Here is a 24,726-nt window from a genome sequence, read left to right as displayed (position 1 = left end):
ACCATACTCAAGAAACACTGGAGGATTAAAATTATTGTCACAGAGCTAAGTAAAGGAAGGGGTTCCTCTCTTTTCTGGTCAGCTGGGTTCTTCCACACTGTGATGTCTCTCTCTAGTTCTATTCTGCTGTCTCAGGTGGCATGGACACTGGAGGCCATATGCAGAAGCCCAGAAAGGAGACTCCAGATGAAAGAACTGCAGACACACATGAAACTCTCAGTTCAGGCAGAGTTAGCCTTGCAGGTTTGGCTGTGGAATTTCCTAAATATAGGATCTTTGTATAAGTTCACCTTATGTATGTATTCACTTGAAATATGGGAACCCAATGCTGTCAGTGAATAAACAAATCTCTCATTTAAACTATTAGCAACAGCAGTAGCAAAAATTAATCCACAATCTTATTTAAATCATTTCAGTCCTGTATTTCTGCTATTTGACATAACGGAGTAACCCCTAAGAGACCCACATCCTAACTGATAATAAGTATAAAAGAAAATGGAAAATCAAATAATTTACCGAGCATGGCTGTGCACAAGTGCAGTCTCAGAATTCTGGATACAAAGTTCAAAGCCAGCCTGGCCTACATAATAAATCCTCTCTCAATGACAACAATGGGGGTGCTGTTTAAAAAGCTTGAAAGGAACAGCACAGAAGTCAAAACTTAAACTATGATGAAAAGAGATGCTCACTGAAAAGAGCCTGCCTTCCTCATGTCACCTAGATGTCATGTCACCCAGATCAGTTTCCTAATACTTGGTCATTCTTAGAAGGGGACATGAACTTGGGACATGGATGTGTTTGGAGAGTGGGATCTGCGAAGAAAAATCAATTTCATTTGCAATGTGTAAACTAAAAGAATAAAGAAGAAACAGTAATGCATATCCCACATAATTATTTATTTATTTATTTTTATTGGTAATAAAGCATTTTATTCTTTAATAACAACAGAAGAGTAAACAATATTGTTTTTTTGCATTTTTTAAATTAATTAATTAACTAATTTATTTATTTCTTAAAGATTTCTGCCTCCTCCCTGCCACCCCCTCCCATTTCCCTCCCCCTCCCCCGATCAAGTCCCCCTCCCTCGTCAGCCCGAAGAGCTATCAGGGTTCCCTGCCCTGTGGGAAGTGGAAGGACCACCCAGCTCCATCCAGGTCTAGTAAGGTGAGTATACAACTGCCTAGGCTCCCACCAAGCCAGTACGTGCAATAGGATCAAAAACCCATTGCCATTGTTCTTGAGTTCTCAGCTATTTTGCATGCAAAATTCAAGAAGTCATTGTTTTTTACTGCTGAGTAGTACTCTAATATGTATATATTCCATACTTTCTTCATCCATTTTTCCACGGAAGGGCATCTAGGTTGCTTCCAGGTTCTGGCTATTACAAACAATGCTGCTATGAACATAGCTGAGCATATACTTTTGTTGTATGATAGGGCATATCTTGGGTATATTCCCAAGAGTGGTATTGCTGGGTCCAGGGGTAGGTTGATTCCGACTTTTCTGAGAAACCGCCACACTGCTTTCCAAAGTGGTTGCACAAGTTTGCATTCCCACCAGCAATGGATGAGTGTACCCCTTTCTCCACAACCTCTCCAGCAAAGGCTATCATTGGTATTTTTTATTTTAGCCATTCTGATAGGTGTAAGATGGTATCTTAAAGTTGTTTTGATTTGCATTTCCCTGATCGCTAAGGAAGTTGAGCATGACCTTAAATGTCTTTTGGCCATTTGAACTTCTTCTGTTGAGAATTCTCTGTTCAGCTCAGTGCCCCAGTTTTAATTGGGTTGATTAGCCTTTTACGGTCTAGTTTCTTGAGTTCTTTATATATTTTGGAGATCAGACCTTTGTCAGTTGCAGGATTGGTGAAGATCTTCTCACAGTCAGTGGGTTGCCTTTTTGTCTTAGTGACAGTGTCCTTTGCTTTACAGAAGCTTCTCAGTCTCAGGAGGTCCCATTTATTCAATGATGCCCTTAATGTCTATGCTGCTGGGGTTAAACATAGGAAGTGCTGTCCTGTGCCCACGTGCTGTAGAGTACTTCCCACTTTCTCTTCTATCGGGTTCAGTGTGTTCAGACGGATATTGAGGTCTTTAATCCATTTGGACTTGAGTTTTGTGCATAGTGATAGATATAGATCTATTTTCATTCTTCTACAGATTGACATCCAGTTTTGCCAGCACAATTTGTTGAAGATGCTCTCTTTTTTTCTATTGTATACTTTTAGCTCCTTTATCAAAAATCAGGTGTTCATAGGTTTGTGGGTTAAAGTCAGGGTCTTCTATTCGATTCCATTGGTCGACTTCTCTGTTTTAATGCCAATACCAAGCTGTTTTCAATACTGTAGCTCTGTAATAGAGTTTGAAGTCAGGGATGGTAATGCCTCCAGACAATCCTTTATTGTATAGGATTGTTTTTGGCTATCCTGGGTTTTTTGTTTTTCCATATAAAGTTGACTATTGTCTTTTCCAGATCTGTGAAGAATTTTGATAGGATTTTGATGGGGATTGCATTGAATCTATAGATTGCTTTTGGTAGAATTGCCATTTTTACTATGTTGATCCTCCCAATCTTGGAGGGAGATCCTTCCATTTTCTAGTGTCCTCTTCGATTTCTTTCTTCAAAGACTTAAAGTTCTTGTTAAGTAGATCTTTCACTTCGTTGTTCAGAGTTACCCTAAGATATTTTATGCTATTTGTGGCTATTGTGAAAGGTGATGCTTCTCTGATTTCCTTCTCTGCTTCCTTATCCTTAATGTATAGGAAGGCAACTGATTTTTTGGAGTTGATCTTGTATCCTGCCACATTACCAAAGGTGTTTATCAGCTGTAGGAGTTCTTGGTAGAGTTTTTGGGGTCGCTTATGTATACTATCATATCATCTGCAAATAACGAAAGCTTAACTTCTTCCTTTCCAATATGAATCCCCTTGATCCCCTTATGTTGTCTTATTGCTATTGCTAGAACTTCAAGCACTATATTGAAGAGGGGTGGAGAGAGTGGACATCCTTGTCGTGTTCCTGATTTTAGTGGGATGGCTTTGAGTTTTTCTCCGTTTAATTTAATGTTAGCTGTCAGTTTTCTGTAAATAGCTTTTATTATATTTAGGTATGATCCTTGTATCCCTAATCTCTCCAAGACCTTCATCATAAAGGGGTGTTGAATTTTGTCGAATGCTTTTTCAGCATCTAATGAAATGATCATATGTTTTTTTTCTTTCAGTTTGTTTATATGGTGGATAGTCTCAATTTTATGTCAGTAAGTTATATGAAATAAGCAGTCCCTAAATGCAACATAACAAAACCGAATCAAAAAGAAACAGAAAACTCAGTCTTTTATTAAAAAACAAAAAAGAAAAAAAAACTACCTCAAATAAATCCCCAGGTTTGCATTGCTTTACTAGCTACTTCCTTGAATTGTTTTTAAAAGAAAATGTTAGTTGCGTGTGTGATACAAGGCATAGATACAAGTACCTCTAAAGGAAACAAAATGTAACTTTTCAAAAGTGTAACATATTTAATGGAAGTTTTATTTTAAGAACAACCTTTCAAACATTTTTTGCATATTTGCATATACCCATGTAAACAGACCTGTGTGTAAAAATACATATATGCATGTATATATGTAATTTCTCAAAAAAATTATGATGAGGCTACCTGCTAGCTCCAGGGACCCACCAGTATTGAAACTCCAAGCACATGCTATTTCACCCCATTTTTCTGAATGTGTGTCAGGGATCAAATCCATGCCCTTGAGCCTGCCTGCTAAGTTCTTTATCACCTGAGACATCTATCAAACTCTGTTTATAACATTTAGAATATATCTCTCTTAGGAGAGACATACATGGATCTACATAGGAATGAGAAAAACACAAGATCTCTTGAGAAAATTGGGAGCATGAAGGTCATGGAAGAGTAGAAGGGGAGGGAAAGAAAGGAGAGGAGAAAAAAGTATGGCTAAATAAAACAATAAAACATAAAAAATATATATCTTAGGAAATGAGTAATGAAACTAACTTTATTTATTGCAAATAACATCATTCAGAGTAAACTAGAGAATTTTCTTGACTGAGATACATAAATATTATGTATTTATATCAACACCACTTGTACTAGAGCCTGAACCAGTGCAGTAGTAATGCAAGGGAGAAAAAAAGACAAGGATTAATAGAGAAGAAATGTCACTGTTATAATTTATAGGCCCATGATTTTGTAACTATTATCAAAAGTGTTACATATTCAATATTATTTTTTATTTAAGAACAACTTTAAAAACATTCTTATGCATATTCACATATACCCACGTACACAAATCTGTGTGTACAGATACATATATACAGGTATATATGTAACTTTTCACAAAAAATATGTTGAGACTGCCTGCTAGCTCCAGGGACCCACCAGTATTGGGACTGAAAGAATAGAAATTTGTAGAATTAGCAAATGAACTTATAAAGATCAATGAACATAAAATCAATATGTCATGCATGTAAATTAAGAAAAACTAAGAAAGTCTCTAAGTTCACAAGGATCATTTTTTTCAAAGTAGAAACAAAGACTTTACTTGAACTCCACATACCACATTAATTGCTTTACTGAAATTCCATACCCTAGTCCCTGCTCTCTGTCTTCCTGACATTAAGACATTCCAAGACATTGCTGGCTGCAAAGCCCATCCACGGTCATTGAGAAGAACAAGTAAAGCATGGAAAGCATCACTTTTCTGGCTTGGGCAGCTGGGTGACCTAAGGTCTCCTCCACCTGCCAGAAGTAGGGGATCAATGATAGCAGCTAGATTCATTTACAGTGACCCCAAAACCAGCAAGGGAAAATGTTGACTATGGTCTGTCACAAGAGAAGCAAGAATGATTAGAAAGAGAGTTCATGTGCCCTGGCCCCATGCTTACTGAATGTCACATCTGCATTCTACAAGTGTGCTACAAATGAGCCCATGCACAGAATTGGTGACACTGACAATACTGAACACAGGAAGTGTTTACCATTTGGTAGTAGCTTGAATCTTTTCATACACGGTGTTCACAGTATACTGCTGAATATATTTTCTTTAAATCCTACAAGTATTTATAAAAACTACAATATCTCACATAGGATGGCGAGTGTATGTGCTAATAGTATTTTGTTTCACATTAATATTTAAACTCTTAGAGCATTTATTCATCAATTCTCTTTTCTCCTCCTCCTGCCATTCCCCCCACTCCACTCTCAACTCCTTCTTCATCATTTCCTTGACACACAAATGAAACATTGGACCTGTTTCATTTCAGCCTGCATTTATATATGCTTTGGTGACTTTATAAGTACTAACAGTCAGAGAGAGAACGCACCACAGTGGTGGTGGCAGTGGTGCTAAGGCTATCTGTGGGCTTTGACCTGCTGCTTGCAATCATTCCAGACCCCCGTGATCACCACCCTTCCAAGACTCTTTCATACATTTCCTGATCAACATCTGTGTTTTTCCCCCTTTAGACGATATCACTAATTCTGTTTTTTTTTTCCAAATTACAGCCATTCACTCCTAAAGCCAAGCAGCCTAAATATCCCTTTCCCTTTGTATATTGTTCTAATATCACTGGGTGTAATTTAGGATGTATAATCAAACTTCCACAGATTTCTCTACTTCATAAAATATATCTACGATCTTGAAATTACATTAGTACTAGTCCAAGATCTTCCACAAGGAATCTAAACAGCTATTTAGAAAAAAATGGATTTTCCCCCACAAATTCACTATGTGGCCAGTGTTGTGAGACTTTCCCCCCACTTAACATGGCATAGCCATTCCTATCTTGAAATCAGAACAGCTGTTATTACCATCATGAAATCCCTACAAGACTGACTTTTGGACACTCCCTCATAAAGGGTAAGATGGTCATTAGACCCTCATCTCAACATCCAGAAACTAACCTGCCTAACCCAACTTTATATAATCCTGTCCCAATTGCTGTGATCTCTGGAAGTACTAGAGAATAAAATGGTGAACCTTCAGCTGAGGGAGGCACTCAATGTCTGCAACCTTCCGAGGTCATCATACATGCTGAGGTGAGTTTTTCAGTTATTCAGCTACTAGGGATTATCTAGCTCCTCCAGGTACCTCCTTATGCATAATTTTGTAATTTCCAATGTCTCACTAGTTCTAAACAAGGCTTAGATGAAATAATTTCATCAGTATATCCTTAGCACCCTATCTGGAGTCAACAGATATTTGTTCATGTCTCTCCAGGAAAACTCCCACAACAACCAGGCAATCTGGGCTTCACTGCATGCACTGTAATGGGGAGTGAAGAGGGTAGAAAAGAAACAGACTCTAAATTATCCATCTGGAGATTAATTTCACTCCTTCTCATCAAACCTGCCATTCAATGTCAAAGAGCTCTCACTACTACAGTTCCAGCTTCTGCTTATTGCTTAGGAAAATTAGCAGACACGTTTTAGAGTATGAAGAGTCATGACACACAGCAAGGAAGGATGGCTAATAATTTGTTTCTTCTGAGGGCAACAGAATACTCAGAAAGCCAGGACAAAAAAAGCTTCTAGTGCTTGACTTTTCCAAGAAAACCACAAAACAGCAGTCTATTAAAACCTCAAGAGCCATGTGTAAAGACACTATATCTACATCTTGCGCTATGAGACCTGAGTCCACAGGTCTGTGACTTACCTCCACCAGCTTGTTGGCATGTTCACGGAAAACTTGGGCATATTCCTTAACTTCCTTTTCATTCCCACTCTTTGCAGCCTCAATGAGAACCAGCAAAGGGACGTTGGTTTCCAAGAAAGAATCTGATATGTGATCCATCACGGCTTTCCGAAGCTACAGTTAGAAACAAAAGCAAAAGGACATTAAGGAATAAAATTGTCAATCTTTGCCTAAACCATTGTCAAGCTTTCATTACAATGTAAACAATAGGGATAGTTAGTTTTGATTGACAACTTGACACAACTTAGAATCTGCTGAGAAAATTTTCTCAATGAGCGATTGCCTAGATCAGCTTGGCTTGGAGGGGATTTCTTGATTTTGTTTACTAACGTTGGGGAACCAAGCTACAAAAGGCAGCACTATTTCTCTGGCATGAAATTCTGGGCTATATAAATGTGGAGGAAGGGATAGATACTGAGCACTAAGAACCATGCACATATTCATACTCTCTCTGCTATTGATGGTAGATGAGACTGTTCCTCTTGCCTTGACTTCCCCACAGTAATTGACTCTAGTTTGGAATTATAAGTCAAATAAACCTTTCCTTCCCTCAGCTGTTTTTTTTTTTTTAATCTAGATAATGACCACAGCAACAGAATTGAAACTAGGTCAATATTAGTTTAAATCTCTTGAATTTTCTCTTATCAAAAATTTTCTTTTTTTATCAAAGAAAAAAAGGTAGATTGATGTAAGTCTGCCTAGGGACTATATGTGATATAAATCTTGAAAATCACATAAATAGACTATAGCTCCAAACACTGACCAAAGATCAGTTCTCATCTTTCACTGGATTATTTGTTTGGCTCCACAAACTCTAAGATCTGGCAAATTTCAAGAGCTCAGGTTCTTCAGCAGTGGAGATGCCTGGGTACCAACCAGTCATTAGGGAGTAATGCAAGTAGAGTGCTGAGCCTTGATGTCACCCCTGAAGCTTTCTCACTGTGTAACCTCCTGCCCTCTTCACATCCAGTGTTTGTGCTTTACAGAGGGAAAACAGGGAACATCTGACAGCCATAAAAATATTCCAGCCCAGGTGCTATGGTGATGCAGTTGTTATGTTCCAGGAAGTAAAAAAATACTTAGAATGATATTTCAAGGTAAGAATAAACAAACCTGAATCTTCTAACAATGCATAATTACACACCATTCCCACACTATTAAAATAAGTGGAGCAGCTGCATGAAAACAAACTAAAACTATCCCTGCACAATCACCTTGCTTGTACTTTGTTCATAATCATCTGAATATATAAAGCCTACAAATAAAAATAAACACAAGGGGAGATGGCAAATAATCTGTACATTTCCCAAATCAATTCATTAACACCTGTCCTGGAGGCAGTCAGGGAATCTTTGACAATGTGACACACTCAGTTGTGACTGGTCAGAACTAGTGGTTGGGCACTAATGACAGTAAAGGCTGCATGTATATATATGTAAGTTTTTTTAGCTTTCTTCTGAATTGCTTTGACATTTCTCCTTGTAACTGGGCATGAAACAGAAACAGAAAAAGAAGACCTGGACAAGGACTTACAGGAAACATTTCAAATTAACTTGCCATGGTTGCTTCAAGGGCATTGATTCGTGCAGAGAAGAAATGAGTAGAAATATAATAAAAAATGACTTGACAGGGACAAGAGAGCCAAACGTAAGTCTACATAAGTGATAAGTCAGAGGAAAATGAGAAAGGTTATCTCTCCAATGAAGCCACCACATCTTTGATACGCACAAAAGGTAGCTGAAGAAGGAACTCTGTGAAGCTAGAAAAGCCAACTGTATTAACTCTTCCTGAATTCGCAGGAAGAATTTTCTTCCAGAACTGAGCAAAGTTAAACATTACAGAAAGCCGTAAGGAGTAGTTTTTTCCTGTACACATTTGAACTCTACCAGAACAATATGCCTATACAACAGATAAAAATGGTAGCCTTAAAAACAAGTAACATACCATTACAAATTAGATAAAGGACTTTATAGAAAAAATGCAAGATAAGAAATAATAATATAGACCGTTGTAAGAACAATTATGAACTTGGCATCTTGACTCAAACTTGTGATCCCAGTACTTGTGAAGTTGAGGTAGGACAATTACCAATAACTTGAGTCTACCCTAAGTTCAATCTGAGGCCTAGGCCAGTCGGTGCTACAGAGTAAGAACATCTCTAAAAAGCAAAATTGGAAAAATGGCTCAGTGATTTAAGAGAACTTGCTGCTCTTGCAGAGGACGAGAAGTCAGTGCTGAGTATCCTTGTTGGGTAAGCCACAGCCCCCCTTAACTGCAGCTCCTGGACATCCCTGTATACTTGAAAGGTTATGCAAAAAGAACTGAAGGCGACCAGGTGGAGAAAACATCAAACTAACCTGTCATAGCTTCTGGCAGAGCGGTGCTTCACATAGGAAAAGGGAAGGTGGGGATTTAATAACATGAACTTGACAGGGACAAGACAACAAAGGGGAAAAAAATCAATAGAAGGAACTGATGTTCATGGGTACCCTCACACAGGTATGCATGCGCAGGCACACATGCACACAAATAAAATAAATCTTTAAAAAGAAAGCAACTAAGAATTTTATTTTAAAATTAAAAAAAGTCTCAAATAGTCAATTTAAAAATGACTGAAACAAAATGAATAAATACCATAGCAAGTCCCTTAAAAGGGACAGAGAAGAGAAAAAAAATCAAAGTAAAATATTAGCAAGAGCTTAAAAGGGATGTGAAAAAAGATGACAAGTCAAAATAGGAAAAGAAATTTAATACATGGCTTCCAGGCATCCCTGAAGTAAGAAATTCAAAGCCATTCTAACTACTTATACTACGACTGATGAAATGGGGAAATTCCAGCAGACACAGAAGAGATTTTCATGTACTGAACTCCACCTTCTCCTATGCCCCCAGCACCATAAAAAAAAAAAAAAAAGATCAACAACAACAAAATCTAACCTTGTATGGCAGTGTTTACTTATAACCTCAGTCACTGAAGACAGGCATGAGTTTAAGGCCTGAGGGGAAAAAATGGGAAAATAAAAGCAAGTAAGGTAGGAGAGCGCATGAAAACTCAGGAACTCAAGCATGAGCAGAAAATGGGAAAAGGTGGGAAAATGTGGAAATTCCAACAAAATCCCTGTAAGGTTGAGAGGACAAGTCTAGAATCTATGAACCAAAGCAGGAATGGCTATCATGCCTTTCTTTCTTCCTTCCTGTGCTACATCAGACACGATTAGTCAGTTTCAGTACACTTTTATGCTGAGCTCAACTCTGCTTCCTAATCTTTCTTAGCACAGTGCTCTAGGCAGCTAGTACTCATCAACCCTGCTTTTCTTACAGGATGAAAGCCTGCTCTGCTTGATAGACATCCTTCAAATAGGAGCTTTCTTTAGGTGTAATTAGATATGTGGCTAAAAAAAATCCACCATCATCTTGAATTTCACACATAAAAGTGAACACTGATTCCAGGATGGGATGATGATATTTAATAAAGATCAGGCAACTTAACATTTATCCCATCATTTAACATGTGTAGAACAATCCTATTAAGAATTGAAGTATTAATTTTTTAATATTATAATGAAAGTCATTGCCAACAAGGTCAAAGTTGGGTATAAAGTGTGATTCAAATAGGGTCAAAAATCTGAAGGCTTAATATTTTTCCTTGAATGTAGCTGCCCCAGGCTTTTCATGATTACTGACATATTTTACCACAGTTCCTTAAGCTTTGTGCAATAATTATTATTAAAAATGAAAGATCAAAGCAACGAAGTGACTGGGCCAGCAGCCATCCAGCCTAGAGGGCTTGACAAAAATTGTGCCTCATTAAGTCAAGCAAATTTTAGCCAGTGTGAAGGTCAGTCCTGGTAATTAGTCAATGCAACAATCCACCCAAAGTCACTTTAATAAATCAGGGTGTACTAAGTGCACAGGATCCTATGATACTAAAGACACTGGTCCAGTATGGGATGGCACAAGTGAACAGGGCATATCCATGAACCTAAAGGAAAAACATTAAAAATAGTCAACACATTTTCCATATTTGTATTCTTTTAAGAGAAATACAAGATTCTTTGGTCATCATCTTAATGATACCAGAGAGCAAAATCATTTTAATTGGGACATATGTACATCCTAATGGAAACAAGTACAGAAAGAAGAAGGAGGAGGAGGAGGAGGAAGAGGAGGAAGAGGAAGAAGAAAGAAGAAGAAGAAGAAGAAGAAGAAGAAGAAGAAGAAGAAGAAGAAGAAGAAGAAGAAGAAGAAGAAGAAGAAGAAGAGTTCATCAGGCCTTGTTTTTCCTCCTGTTAATGCATCAATTCCTTGTGAAATTGAGGCTGTATTGGCTCAGTTAAAGTACAATACAGCCATCATTTTGTGTACTACCTATGTGCAAACTCCTTGGTGGAGTTTCACCAGATCTACAGTCTCTGCCCTCCAGGACTGCCAAAGCAGTCAGGATAAAAGTCTCTCTGGTGGAATAAAAAGTACTGAGAGAAACTCTGATAAATGTAGTCATTTATTAAACTATAATGGCCCTATTATGACTTTTCTACATAACCCTAAAACATAGTACCTGGCCTCCAAGACACTTATTTGGCCATGTGGCTTAGATTCAATGAGAATCTATATGATGCTGCCATGTTGAGGTTTTAGAGGCCCTCTTTCCATTTGGTTTCCAGGTCTTGTTTTTTGCTATTCTCTTGAGAAGGAAATTATTTGATTAGGCTATTCTCCTTTGACGGTTTATCAAGTTAATTAGATATGGAATTGACTAAGAGATAAGTTGCTGTGTGCATCGGTAAGTGATTATCTTGGTTATGTTAACTGATATGGAAAGACCCATCTTAATTATCACAGGGACCATTGCTTTGGTAGAATGTAGTGGACTATGTAAAATTAAGGCACTTGATTATCATCTGAAGGAGAGGGATGGAAAACTTGTTGAATCATAGATACAAAACTTGGGAATCATAGATCAAGTCAGAGCCACCAAGAACCAAGGTCAGTCACAGGAAAAGGCAAACAAACTTTTGAGGAACAACTGCTGTCTTTTATGCCTTCTGGGTGCTATTTCAATGCAGTGTAGTCACATTAACAGATTGATCATGTATGTATTTTATTAAAATAAGTTTCAGTGGTCATTGAGTGACCTTTGTGGAGGTAAAGAGAAATCGGGAAATAGTCTTTTAATTGGCTATCAGACCAGTTTGGTGGCATTTCAATGTAGTCTTATTTCTGAAAATATGCTATCTTCCATTCTATAGTCATGAATCTTATTTAAAAATATCAAGGCTATAATTTCTTACTTGTATAGGTTAAAAATCATCTTTAGTTAAAAAGTTGTTCCAATGAGAGCTGTTCCAGAAGGACAGGAGCAGGTGTTTGGTTCCATCTGTTGATTTCATTTTCAGCCCCAGCACACACAGGTCTGAGTCAAAGTCCTCTTTTTCCTACATGATGGGCAAGGCTAATTGCTTTCATGAGAAGAGACAATAAAAGGTTGCCTCAGGGTTCAGGAGAGCGATTATTGAAGATCTCCAGATGGCTTCAGTCCAGCAGGTGCAGCAGCTTAACTTGGTGGCAGAAAAATATTAGCAGAAAACTGAGCCCACAACTGCTAGGTTCAAGATAAAGGACCCAAGGAAAGGTTGTGGGATCAGATGGTCTACACAGAAAGTGTTGACTTTAGCAGTGGGGCATGAAGAGTTAGTGAAGGCATGGCAGGAAGAGACAGAGTGAATGTTTATATTTATAATAATAATCTCTATCTAGGGATTATTGGTGTCACTGTTCTAAAGGGTTATAAACCTCCTTCATTTTTCGCCCAAAGAGTTGGCTGTGGGGGTGTGGAGATGGCTCAGAGCATGAAAGCATTTGCTGTACAAGCTTGGGAGCCTGAGAGTGAACCACAGTATCCATGTAAAAAGCTGAGTAGGGTAGCACGGTTTCACGATGGTTTTGTGTACCTGTACCCCAGCATTGGAGGATAGTGACAAGCAGATCCCGGGAACTCAGCATAGAGAGCCTGTCTCAAAATAGTAAGATTGATCTAGAATGGTAGAAGACTCCAGAGGTCCTGCTCAGATTTCTACATGCATATGCATGGGTGGATGCAAACACGCACACAGACACACACACACACAGAGTGAGAGAGAGATGCACACATGCACGCACACGCACACACTTGGTACCAATTTCTGTACTTCATAGGTAAAGAAATTGAGGCTAAAGAATAAAGTGGCTCACTCATATTCATACAGCTATTAAGTGGCAGAGGTATGCTTTAAGGGCTTTTGGCCTCAGAGTTCATGTTTTAAAATTATAGTAAGTACAGCCCTCTCCCACGTCTACTTAGTGCCAATTTAGCATATTTTTTTTAGCTAAAGCATGGCTTTAAAAAATTGCCCTGTATAAATTTCTAGGAACAAATTCTTATTGGGAGGTAAGTTAAGGAAAAAGATGATTTTGCTATCTTCCTTTCTATGCACCTCTGAGACGATAAAACTAAAATGAAGAGAACGTTCACAAGGATAAATAGGCAGATAAATCCACTGAAAGGTGGATAGTATTGGGGGTGAAATGTCAGTGACCTTTCTCAACCCCAGGAAAGAAATGAGTCTTTAGGGCCCCTCTACTCCAAAAAAAGGAAATCTTCTGGAAAGTCACATTAACTTTCAGACTTGCTGAGACTTTAGGAGTTTGAAAAAGAATACAGGACTCATAACCTAAAAGGTATTTACTGAAGTCTACCTAGTCTATGCAGTGAAATCATGTATCAAAGAAATAGATAGATGATAGATAGCTAGAGATGATAGATAGATAGATAGATAGATAGATAGATAGATAGATAGATAGATAGATAGATAGATAGATGTGTGTATGCATACATGTATAATCAATGATAGATAGATGAGATAGATGATAGGTAGATGATTGATACTAGGTAGACAGATAGATCATAGATGATAGATAGATGGATTGATACATAGATAGAAAATAGATAGTTCCATAGATAGATAGATAGATAGATAGATAGATAGATTGATAGATAGATACATAAAGATACAGATAAATGTCTTATACAGCTGACTTTTTATATTCAGAGATTGCATGTTTACCACAATAAATTTTGAATGAAGAATTTTAAATGTCCATCAGGGAAGATTAAGATTAAGTAAAGGACACATGGGACTTAAAAGAGGAAAGAGTCTTGGGTGGGTTAGCTACCCACAGAGGAACAAGAGAAGTAGAAGGTAGAAGGCAAGACCCACAGAAAAACATTTTGTGAAAAAAATGTCATAATAATATCTAACACATTATATAGTGATTTTTTTCATTAAATGTGTGTTTCATTTTTTTATTTTTTTATTTTTATTTATTTTTCCATTCAAAAATTTGCACTGCATCCTTTACAGGAAACAGTTAAAAATTCATCTGTACTGAGAAGGTGCAGAATATGTTTATCATTATTCCCAAAACAATGCAGCATCACCATTACTTATGTAACATTTACATTGTATTAGATATTAAAAGTAACCTGGAGGTGTCTGAAAGTACATGGGAGAATATATGTAAGTTTTGTTGCAAATATAATGCCAGGTTATATAATAGAAGTGAGCATCTGAAAATTTTAGTATTCAAGGGGTCTCTGGCACCATGAATACGTAGAGCAACTGTACTTGCTACTATAAAATTATGGATCAGTGACTGGTAAAAGTATTTTTAAACAGGAAGTTGTAACAAGGTTAATAAAGTGTGTTTCTTGATGTTCTAATTGGGTTAGAGCCAAAGAACGAGAGACTTCTCCAAGAAATGACTTGGATCTGTGTTCCATAGTTTAATGTGTTAATTACATCATGTAGGGAAAAATCTTCAAGCTGTTGGTGGTAGAGGTAAACCCACATCTGCCTTGTTCTAAAGAGATCATTGAAAGGAGCTCATGCCCAATTGTACCCAGACAATCTAGCAACCAGTTTTGGTTTTGTTGTTGGGGGGGCAGGATCTCACTATATGGTCCTTGCTGGCCTGGAGCTTACAATGTAGACCATACAGGGCTCAAACTCACTATTTGTTAGGATTACAGGTGTATACCATCACACCCAGTCTAACATCCTAATTTTGATTCTCATTGTCAAGAGTACAAGGATCAAACCACATTCATACTAATCTAGCTTTTTCACTGTCCATAAAAACAAGAATATCCACAACTGAGAGTCAGGTCTCAGAAGGTGGGACCAGGCATATCTTGACCTTGTTATCATCCAGTAAATGTGGGGACACATCAATTCTGCCTTCATCAGCTCATGGATTCTGGACTTGTGGCCCTGATGAGCAGTGACCCTTTTTTTTAACACTTCCAGTAAACAGGTAACATAATTCCTCTGTAAATTGACTATTAGTATAGTTCAAATGCCCTTGCCCACAAGCTGAAAGGCATAGTTAATACTTTTTACATAAGCTGGAAGACCGAAATTTAGCTATCAATCAACCAGGGCAGAAAGGAATGACTTGACAAAAATCATTCATTAAGTCTGACAGCAGTCAAGAACACAAGGTTTGCTTCCAACTGTTTTAAGCACATGTGTGACAAAAAAAAAATATTAATTGCATAAGACAAGACATTTAAAGGTATTAGCTCAGCACTACCAGTCTAGTTTACCCAATTAAGCCTATTAACAATGTAAATAACAGCATTTTCTTCTGTAAATCCAAAGGAACACAGTCAACAAATCATACCTGTCTGGAAAATGTGATTCTATATTTCATGGGAGGGGAGTACCATGAAAGATAGACACACTGTAATCCAGAAGCTGGAGAGGAAAAATAAACTGTTTCAAAAATGTCCCAGTTGTGGTGGAACATAATGGATTCATGGTGTAGATGGTGTTATATTCAAATAGATTTCCCAAAAGTGTTTCTGTTTTTTTTTGTTTGTTTGTTTGTTTGTTTGTTTGTTTTTGCAAAGTCTAAAATCGTGGAGCTCTTTAAAGAATATGAAACAGGTTCCACTAGAAGAAGAGAACACAGGGCCTCTTCCCAGTCAACATGATTAGCATATGTTTAAGCTTGCTTGAGACTCTGGTAACTGTGTACTATAAGTCACAAGTAACGTGGAGAACAACACCCTGCTTGTCTCTTTGTGGTGGTCTCTGTGAAAGCCAAGGTCAGCAAACCGTTGATCTGAGAGAGGCAGGAAAGCAGTTCGGTTCAACAAGACTTAGTAGCCAATGTTGGTTCAAACTTTGAATGTCTGACTCTGAATAGTTTATTTTAGACATATTTAAACATGGCACAATTTGAAAAAGAGTTCCCTGGTGATAATCAACTCAGCCCAACAAAGCTTAAGACATACCTATATCAAAATATTATCATGATAAGGGTCTGGGGGAGAATCTGGGAGGGTCTGGTGTGGCCTGGCCTTACAGATAGTACAAAAGTCACCAGGTTATTAGCCATTAGGCTATTAACCACCTCTAATTCCAGCCTTCTGAGAAAACAAACAAACAAACAAACAAAAAAAAAACATGCTATACATCTCTCTCTTTGAAGAGACAACCCTGAGTACTTAAACACTTCTGTTTTCCCTGTTGCTTCTGGGTGAGAACAGAGACCAACATGCTTCCTATATTTCCTTAAGGGGCACTATTCTTTCTTGGAATACTGAAAATTGTCCCTAACTATTTACCTACAACTTCACATTTTAAAACTCTGGTCTAAACTCAAAGGGAAAAAATCATTCCATACAGGACAAAAAAAAATGTCTAGAAAAATTTCAAATTTAAGACTTAACTACTCTCCTAAAGAAGGGAGTAATGTGTCCCAGCAAAGATGATTGCAATGCTAATGAAATTATCCTAAAGTGGCAGGAATCTTATGAGAATAAATAGTACAAATGGGGGCTGGAGAGATTGCTTATTGCTTTTGCATGGGATCCAGGTACAATTCCCAGCACCCACATGTCTGGGACTCACAACCACAAGTGACTCCAGTTGCAGAGGACCTCATGCCATTTCATGGGCTTCAGCGGCATCTGCATATAACCTCATGCACACACACATACATTTTTGTTTTGTTTTGTTTTTAAGAAAAATAGAAAGCTCTCAGAAAGGAAACAGATTTCAATTCTTAATTTGCTCCAATCTCACAATGACTAGTAGTCACCCATGTAGTCCTCCCACCTGAAACTTTGTAAAAGCCGTAACTAAAACTTCTGGTTCACTGGGGAGAATGTGAGACAGAAAATAAAATGGAAACAAAATAAAATAAGTCATTTTCTCTCATAGGCAAACACCGGACTGTTTCTGTCTCCAGTGGCTACTAAGCTACATCAAAGAACTAGACTTTGAACATACTCGTCTCACATATGATGCTGTCTAGAAGGAAGCATGAGGCCTTTATGTTAAATAAGTTGTAAATCAGCTTATGGAGCACTGTCATACAGTCTTATTTTAATGTTTCCTTGTCCCATTGCCCAAAAATTTTCTCTTATAGAATTTGTTTCTGATACCTGCATCCCTGGTCAGACATGACATTCTTTAGATTGCTTGATTTCTAAATTAGTGTAGAATATTTGATCTTTCCACAGGAGGCACATGTTAGGTGGTGGGGGTTGTGGGAGAGTATAAAAAATATTTTTACTAAATTCTTGGTTTCTCTCCCCTAGCCCAACCCCAGCAGCATTTCTGACATTATGTTTATTTGTAATTTCCCCTCCGTGCTTAGTTGATTGCTTATTATAACAATAATCCCACGAATTTCCTATGGTTTTGTAACCTGTAGAGAATATTCCTAAAAATTATGTCATTGACCTTCTTTAGAATGTCTTGGTAGGGTGATGATAAAACTTAAAGGGCAAGAATCTACATTGTTTTCAGTGTCGGTTAAATAAGGAATAGTGAGAAACATTGGTTGAATAAATCCATAGTCAGGTTCTTTGAGTAGAGTGTGATTTTAACTTACAACCCATATGTAAGAGACCTACATGTTCAAGCTCACAAATCCAAACTGAACTGAGGTCAACTCCTGTTGTATAGTACTACCCTCTAAGTCTGACTGCTACCATCTTCATCAGTTCTGCTGTACCTGTTAGCTGGGTTTACTGATTTTTGATATTACCACAAAAAAGGAGGGCTGGAGCAGTTCATCACATACTCACCCAAGCATCCAGCCACTCCTCTGAACGTGCCATATACAACTTTTCCCTAAATTGTTCAAGGCCTGGAGCTCTAGATTATATAGAATGGAAACTGCACAACCATGAAGAAGCCATAATCCATACAACATGAAGACTTTCCAGTGCAGAGGCTTTGGATTCACCCCTGTTCTGGTCAGTACCACTTCTCAGGTTCTATAAATAAACCTGGTAAAAATTCTTGATTTTCTTAGCGGTAACTTTGATGGACTTGAACTTGGGTTGCCATTTGGATCCTGAAGGCTGTTGCTTAGCACCCCCACTGGGAAAATTCTCACAAGCCACCTTCCTTTCCATTCTTCTGTAGTAGGGAGCTGCGGGCCGTTTCCCACTGCCCAGGTCCCGCACAGCTAGCTTTACCCAAAATAATTACATGGAAACTGTATTCTTTGAAACACTGCTTGGTCCATTAGCTCTATCCTCTTACTGGCTAATTCTCACATCTTGATTAACCCATTTCTAATAATCTATGTAGCACCACGAGGTGATGGCTTACCGGGAAGGATCTTAACCTGCATCCATCTTGGAGAGGAGAGCTATAGCGTCTGCCTCATTGCCTTCTTCCTCCCAGAATTCTGTTCTGTCTACTCCACCTACCTAATTTTCTGTCCTATCAAAGAACCAAGGCAGTTTCTTTATTAACCAATGAAAGTAACACATAGACAGATGACCCTCCTCCATCATTCTTCACTCCTGCATTTAGTGAACCATCCATTACCAGTCTTCTTCCCCTCAACCTTTGCTCAGAACAAAAAGGCATCTGGAAATAATGTCTGGCAATATCATTCTAAGTATTTAACAACTGCCTTTGGTTAATGGGCATTGAATAGGTGAATCTGTTTGAGTTAAGTTAGAATATCAAGAGTTCCATGAGTAACAATATAAGTTCATCCCAGCAAGAACCCTCAGAAAGCTTGAAAAATACTGCTCAAATAGTGACTCAATCCTTCTAACATTGATGCAGTTAGGAAGACAATGACTGAAAATGTAAGTCTGAAAACAGGTTATTTTCAGAAGACTTAGACAGGTATGGGCCTGGAACACATGCCTTTAATCCCAGACAGAGGTAGGCATATATCTGAGTTTGAGGCAATCCTGGTCTATAAGTCAAGTTTAAGGGTAACCAGGATTGTTACACAGCTGTGAGTGTAATGACAAATGTTTATGGACTATTGTTAGGGATTATTCTGGTTTAGTAAACTAGCAGTTGTAGATTCTCCTCCAATGACTTGATTAGGACTGAGTAGTACGCTAGGCTTCCAGTACCAGGTATAGTTTTCCTCTTGTTGTACAGGTCTAAGTCCAACTAGAGAGCTATTGTTTACCACCAACGTATGTGTGCCACTACTGCAATCATTGTATTATTGTGCCACGTTGATCATTGATGTTGTTCATAGGCATGATAGATGAGTAGTATTGTTGACTGCCTCCCTCTTTTGGAAGCCTTTATGCTTTCTTCTGGTATTATGAAGGCTTTTCTCGGGAAAGGGTTATTCAGGCCAGTTCTCGGGAAAGGGTTATTCAGGTCAGTTCTAGCTCATTGCATTTCTAATAATTGCTGACATTTTTTTAAGAAAGCCTTAATTTATGAATGAGCCCCAATCATTGTCTCATATTCCCAAATTTGTAAAAAAAAAAAATCCCATGAAATGGGATTGGTAGGGGCATTTTTATAGTCTGCCAAAGCACTCCGAGAGAGCGCTCAAGGAGTAGCAGTAACCAGGTTCCAAAGTAACCCGTGAGTACGACTGTGAGTTGATAAATCACAACTTGTATATTCCCTTAAGCTTATCATTTGATCATCCACAGATACACCCTAGAGGACATTCATTTAGATGCTTAGACCTGAAGATTTCAAGGGAGTGTTGGAAGGAATGGCCAGAGTCAGAGATGCTTCATTAGTTCGGGCTTCTACCTGCTCACGGAACTCTGTGCTCTCCCTGCTGCGTTCTTCTGGTCTCCCACAGCTCCTACCTTGCTTTACCCAAAGGTGCTCTTTATGCCGTTGCAGATCTGGAGCTTAAATTGCAGCTATTTAAGGCAGCCTGATCCTCTTTGAAATGGAAGGAATCAAACATATAGAAAGTTCTGCCTCCAGCAGTTAAATAGGATTAATGTGCTCATGAAAAACATAGAAACTGTGAAAGAAGGAAGAGAAGAGGATGGAGCTGTGGCTGGTTAATTATTCATACTTCTAGCAGCACTTCTGGTCAGATCTGATGGAAGAACCTTCTCTTATCTCCAAATTCCTCAGGACAAATCTCCTCTAATTCGGAAACACTTGGCATAATCTGGTCAACTAATTCTCGCCAAATTCTCCAGGCAAGGCTGCTCATCTCTTTAGTCAATCAGCTATCCCCCAGCTAAATTGAAATGTTTCACATTTGGCCCCCCCGTAGGATTAATTAGAAAAATTTTTATCAAAATCACATACATAGTTCAACTTCTTGTCTAAGACCAAACATAGATATGCATGGCTTAAGGAAGAAAAATTGCAGTTATATTAACCAAGAAGTTTACTATAATAATTATCATAGAGAAAGTTGGGGTTCATTAATAATTGATATTTACCTTATGCTATTTCCTTTAAGGGAGTTTTAATAAAAACTATACACTAAGATGAAAGTGTACCAATTTGAAAGACTACAGTCATTAAAAAGGACAAGCCTTACAGTTAGTCCACTTGGGTACTTTAACTTATAAGCCTCATCTTAGTACAAACTTTAATCTTACCTTTGTAAATTCAACACCTTTTTTTAAAAACGAAAAAAAGTTTTGGCAGTAATCTGTCCCTGAAGAATTACCAGAATGGTCAATAGACAATCAAGAGAAGAAAGAATACTAAACAAATGTCACAAGGCTTCAAGAGACCATTGTGCTTCTCTGCCTCTTACACATCACTAAGCACAAATGTTCATCATGGCCTAGCAGGTAAAAAAAAAAAAAAAGATGGTTAGATTAGGTATCTCGGTAACTCTCAACCTTTAAACCTAAGCTGTCTTAGCACTCTGGATCTAGAAAAACAGGAGTTCACTGGAAGCCACTTCTAATTCTGAAACGCATGGCACAGTCTGGTCCATGAATTTTCACAGAACACTCTAAGCAAATCTGCTCTTTGACCAGTGTTGTTTGGTGTCCGCAACTCTAAATACTGTGATTTTGTTTGATTTGTTTTCTTATTAAAGTCAGGTTCTTGCTGTCTAGCACAGGCTAGCCTCAAACTCTCAGTTTCCCTGCCTTTACCACCCTACCATGACCAATGCTGGTACTAAAGATAGGTAAACATCATATCAGGCTGAATGAAGCTGTCCTTGGACCTTCTACTTTGAAATGGCATTCAGTTAGTAGCACAAACTCAATACCAAGATTTAATATGCATAATGCCACTGATACTCCTTCATAAAAAAAAAAAAAAAAAAAAAAAAAAAAAACCACTTTAATTACCTGATAGTGGCACCACTGGCTGAGAGAAAAGAACACTCATCTTGAAAGATGAGGTAAAGAGAAAGTAAAAGAGGAGAGAGGAGGTAGCATGCTTACAGGACATCTCTTCTCTTGCAAAGACCTCTTTCTCTCAAGAGTCTCTGGTTTCTGAATCAGTGACTTTTATTTCAAGGGCAGTCAAGGAGCAAACCAAAGATAGGTAGCTGTTTTTCCTTCCTCTTCTCCCTGCCCCCCTTTTATCTCAGTTCCCACTATGCCTTTGGTTAGAGACATTTAAACATATAATCATCATGCAGCTTTTAAAGTAAATTGTGTCAGGCTCAGTATAGTGGTTCATGCTTGTGAACCTAGTACTTGGGATGGGAATACAGGGAAATCAGCTTTTCAAGATCATTCTTGTTGAAGGCTACATGAAATCCTGTCTCAATAAAACAAACCATAAGTCAATAAATGAGCCTGGCATGGGGAGGTTGAGTCAGGAGAACTGTTGCAAGCATTGGCTATATAGTAAATATAAAACCAGCCTGGCCTACAAAGTGGAGCCTTGCCTCATTTTTTAAAAAAAATGTAAACAGATAAAATAAATGAGGAAGAGAGATATGGGCTCTCTCAGCAAGGTACAAAAATGAACTTTCTCCTTTTTATTAAGGGACATTTTGTCAAACTGATTTAATTCTTTGGTTTTTTTAGTTTTCTATCTATAAAGGATATTTTCCATGCTCCAGCATGACAAAAATGCCCGTTCTGGGTACAGTTTCCTGAAATGGAGTACCATATGTGCATCAGTAAACATTATGTGTAGAGTGAATTAAACCAAGTCTTATAATTAGGCAGTGAGGAAATTACTGTAGACCTGGAAGAGTAAATCAGTGGTATTAGAACACTCTCCATTTTCTCTGAAGCACTTCAGAGTGCCATAAAAGGCCCGTGTCACCATGATAAACACTGAGAAGAGATGTATTTGGAGCAAGACAACCTAAAACATACCACAATTCAAATAGATCTTTGAGTCTGGACTTCAAGGTGTCATCCCCACAATTTAAAGGCCGGTGTTTTGCCACTAAAGTAAGAGAGTAAAGCAAGCCATCTGACTCTGAGACTGTGGGGAGGGACTTTCTCCTAAAGCAGGTGCACTCAGACTTTAATACACGGACACTGGAACAAAGCCAGGAAGAAAGATTGTCCCTTCGTGATGAACAATGAGGCATGATTATAAATAAGAAGGGGATCAGTACACTTTCCCTTCTGCTTCAAGCTTCCATATGGCTTCGTACTACTGCTCTTTCAGTAATCGCATCTTTATTTGTAATGTTGACAATGGTTCATTGAAATTTATGTGTGGATGTGCGTGTACAGGTGTGCACACATGTGAGCATGTACCCAAGTATAAAGATCACAGGTCAGTCTTGATATTGTTGCTCAGGAATCAGCCACTGGGTCTTCCAGGGATCTCTCACTGGCCTGGAGCTTGCCAATTTGCTACACTGACTGATTAAAAAAAAATGACTTAATGATTTTCTGGATTTCCTCCATGTCTGTTGTTATGTCCTCCTTTTCATTTCTAATTTTGTTAATTTTGATATTTTCTTTCTGCCTTTTAGTTAGTTTAGATAAAGGTTTGTCTATTTTGTTAATTTTCTCAAAGAATCAACTCTTTGTCTAATCGATTCTTTATATTGTTTTCTTTGTTTCTATTTTGTCGATTTCAGCTCTCAATTTGATTATTTCCTGCCATCTAGTTCTCTTAAGTGAGTTTGTTTCTTTTTGTTCTAGAGTTTTCAGATATTCTGTTAACTCACTGTTGTGAAATTTTTCCAGCTTCTTTATGTAGGCATTTAGTGCTATGAAATTTTGTCTTAACACTGCTTTCTTTGTGTTCCATAAATTTGGGTATGTTGTGCATACATTCATTTTCATTGAATTTTAGGAAGTCTTTAATTTCTTCCTTGACCCTTCAGGTGAGCATTGTTTAATTTCCATGTGTTTGTGGGCTTTCTGGAATTAGTGTTGCTGTTGAATTCTAATTTTAAACCATGGTGATCTGATAAGATACATGAAATTATTTCAATTTTTTGTATCTTTTGAGGTTTGCTTTGTTACGTAGCATGTGGTCAATTTTTGAGAAGGTTCCATGAGGTCCTGGGAGGAAGTATATTCTTTTATGTTTGGATGGAATGTTCTATAGATGCCTGTTAAGTCCATTTGAGTCATTACATCTGTTAGTTCGCTTATTTTTTGTTATTTTTTTGTCTGACAGACCTGTCCATTGGTGAGAATGGGGTGTTGATGTCTCCCACTAACCTTTATACCTAATTATCGGAGTAATCACCATACTTATTTACAAAGTGGCTGTACCAGTTTGCACTCCCACCAGCATTGCAGGAGTGTTCTCTTTACCCCACATCCTCTCCAGCATAAGTTGTCATCAGGGTTTTTTTTTTTGTTTTGTTTTGTTTTATATATATATATCTTGGCCATTCTTATGGGTGTAAGATGGAATCTCAGAGTTGTTTTGATTTGCATTTTTCTGATGGCTAAGGAGGTTGAACATTTCTTTAAGTGTCTTTCAGCCATTTTAGATTCCTCTGTTGAGAGTTCTCTGCTTAGGTCTGTACTCCATTTTTGTTGAATTATTTGTTCTTTTGATGAGTTCTTTGTATATTTTAGAGATCAGCCCCCATCTGATGTGGATTAGTGAAGATCTTTTCCCATTCTGTATGTTGTCATTTTGTCTTGTTGACCTTGTCATTTCCTTTACAGAAGTTTCTCAGTTTCAGGAGGTCCCATTTATTAATTGTTTCTCTCAATGTCAGTGCTACTGGGGTTATATTTGGGAAGTGGTTTCCTGTGCCAATATGTTCAAATATACTTTCCACTTTCTCTTCTATGGGGTTCAGTCTCGTTGGTTTCATGTTGTGGACTTTGATCCATTTGGACTTGAGTTTTGTGCATGACAATAGATAAGGATCTATTTTCATTCATCTACATGTTAATATCCAGTTATGTCAGCACCATTTGTTGAATATCATGCTTGACTCTTTATGACTTTGCTGGGGACTGAACTAAGGCCTTTGGCTTAAAAGGCAAGCACTTTCTTAATTGGGTCATTTATCTCTAGCCTCTCATGGTGATTTTTTTCACTAACCTTGATTTCCTAAAATGGTACATAAAATCTTGCCTCTTGTAGGACTCCTGAGTTTTGTTGATAATGTGTGCCTTAACATTTAGTGTTTGTCTCACATTTTACCCTAGTTGTAGCTCTCCTCCTTAGAAAACACAGACTGAAGTCTGACAGATGGCTCATCTGTAAGAAGCTGCCTACCAAGCCTGATGACCTGAGATAGAACATCAACATCTTATCCACAAGTGGAAAAGAGAACCAACCGACTTTCTC

General features: G+C 37.9%; 1 protein-coding gene across 4 annotated transcripts in view; it reads right to left on the bottom strand.

Annotated features, from left to right (window-relative positions):
- Ctnna2 (catenin alpha 2) overlaps positions 1 to 24,726 on the bottom strand; it is a 1,144,480-nt gene that overhangs the window by 236,790 nt on the left and 882,964 nt on the right. For all 4 annotated transcript variants that reach the window (XM_057766952.1, XM_057766959.1, XM_057766967.1 and 1 more), the window contains one exon: positions 6,674 to 6,826. In XM_057766952.1, the coding sequence (XP_057622935.1) occupies positions 6,674 to 6,826 (153 nt within the window). The remainder of the gene's footprint in view (positions 1 to 6,673; positions 6,827 to 24,726) is intronic.

The sequence above is a fragment of the Chionomys nivalis genome, chromosome 1, assembly GCF_950005125.1.
Source record: "Chionomys nivalis chromosome 1, mChiNiv1.1, whole genome shotgun sequence".
Taxonomy (NCBI): domain Eukaryota; kingdom Metazoa; phylum Chordata; class Mammalia; order Rodentia; family Cricetidae; genus Chionomys; species Chionomys nivalis.
The sequence above is the reverse complement of the archived record's forward strand: the minus strand, read 5'-3'. Positions and strand labels throughout refer to the sequence as shown.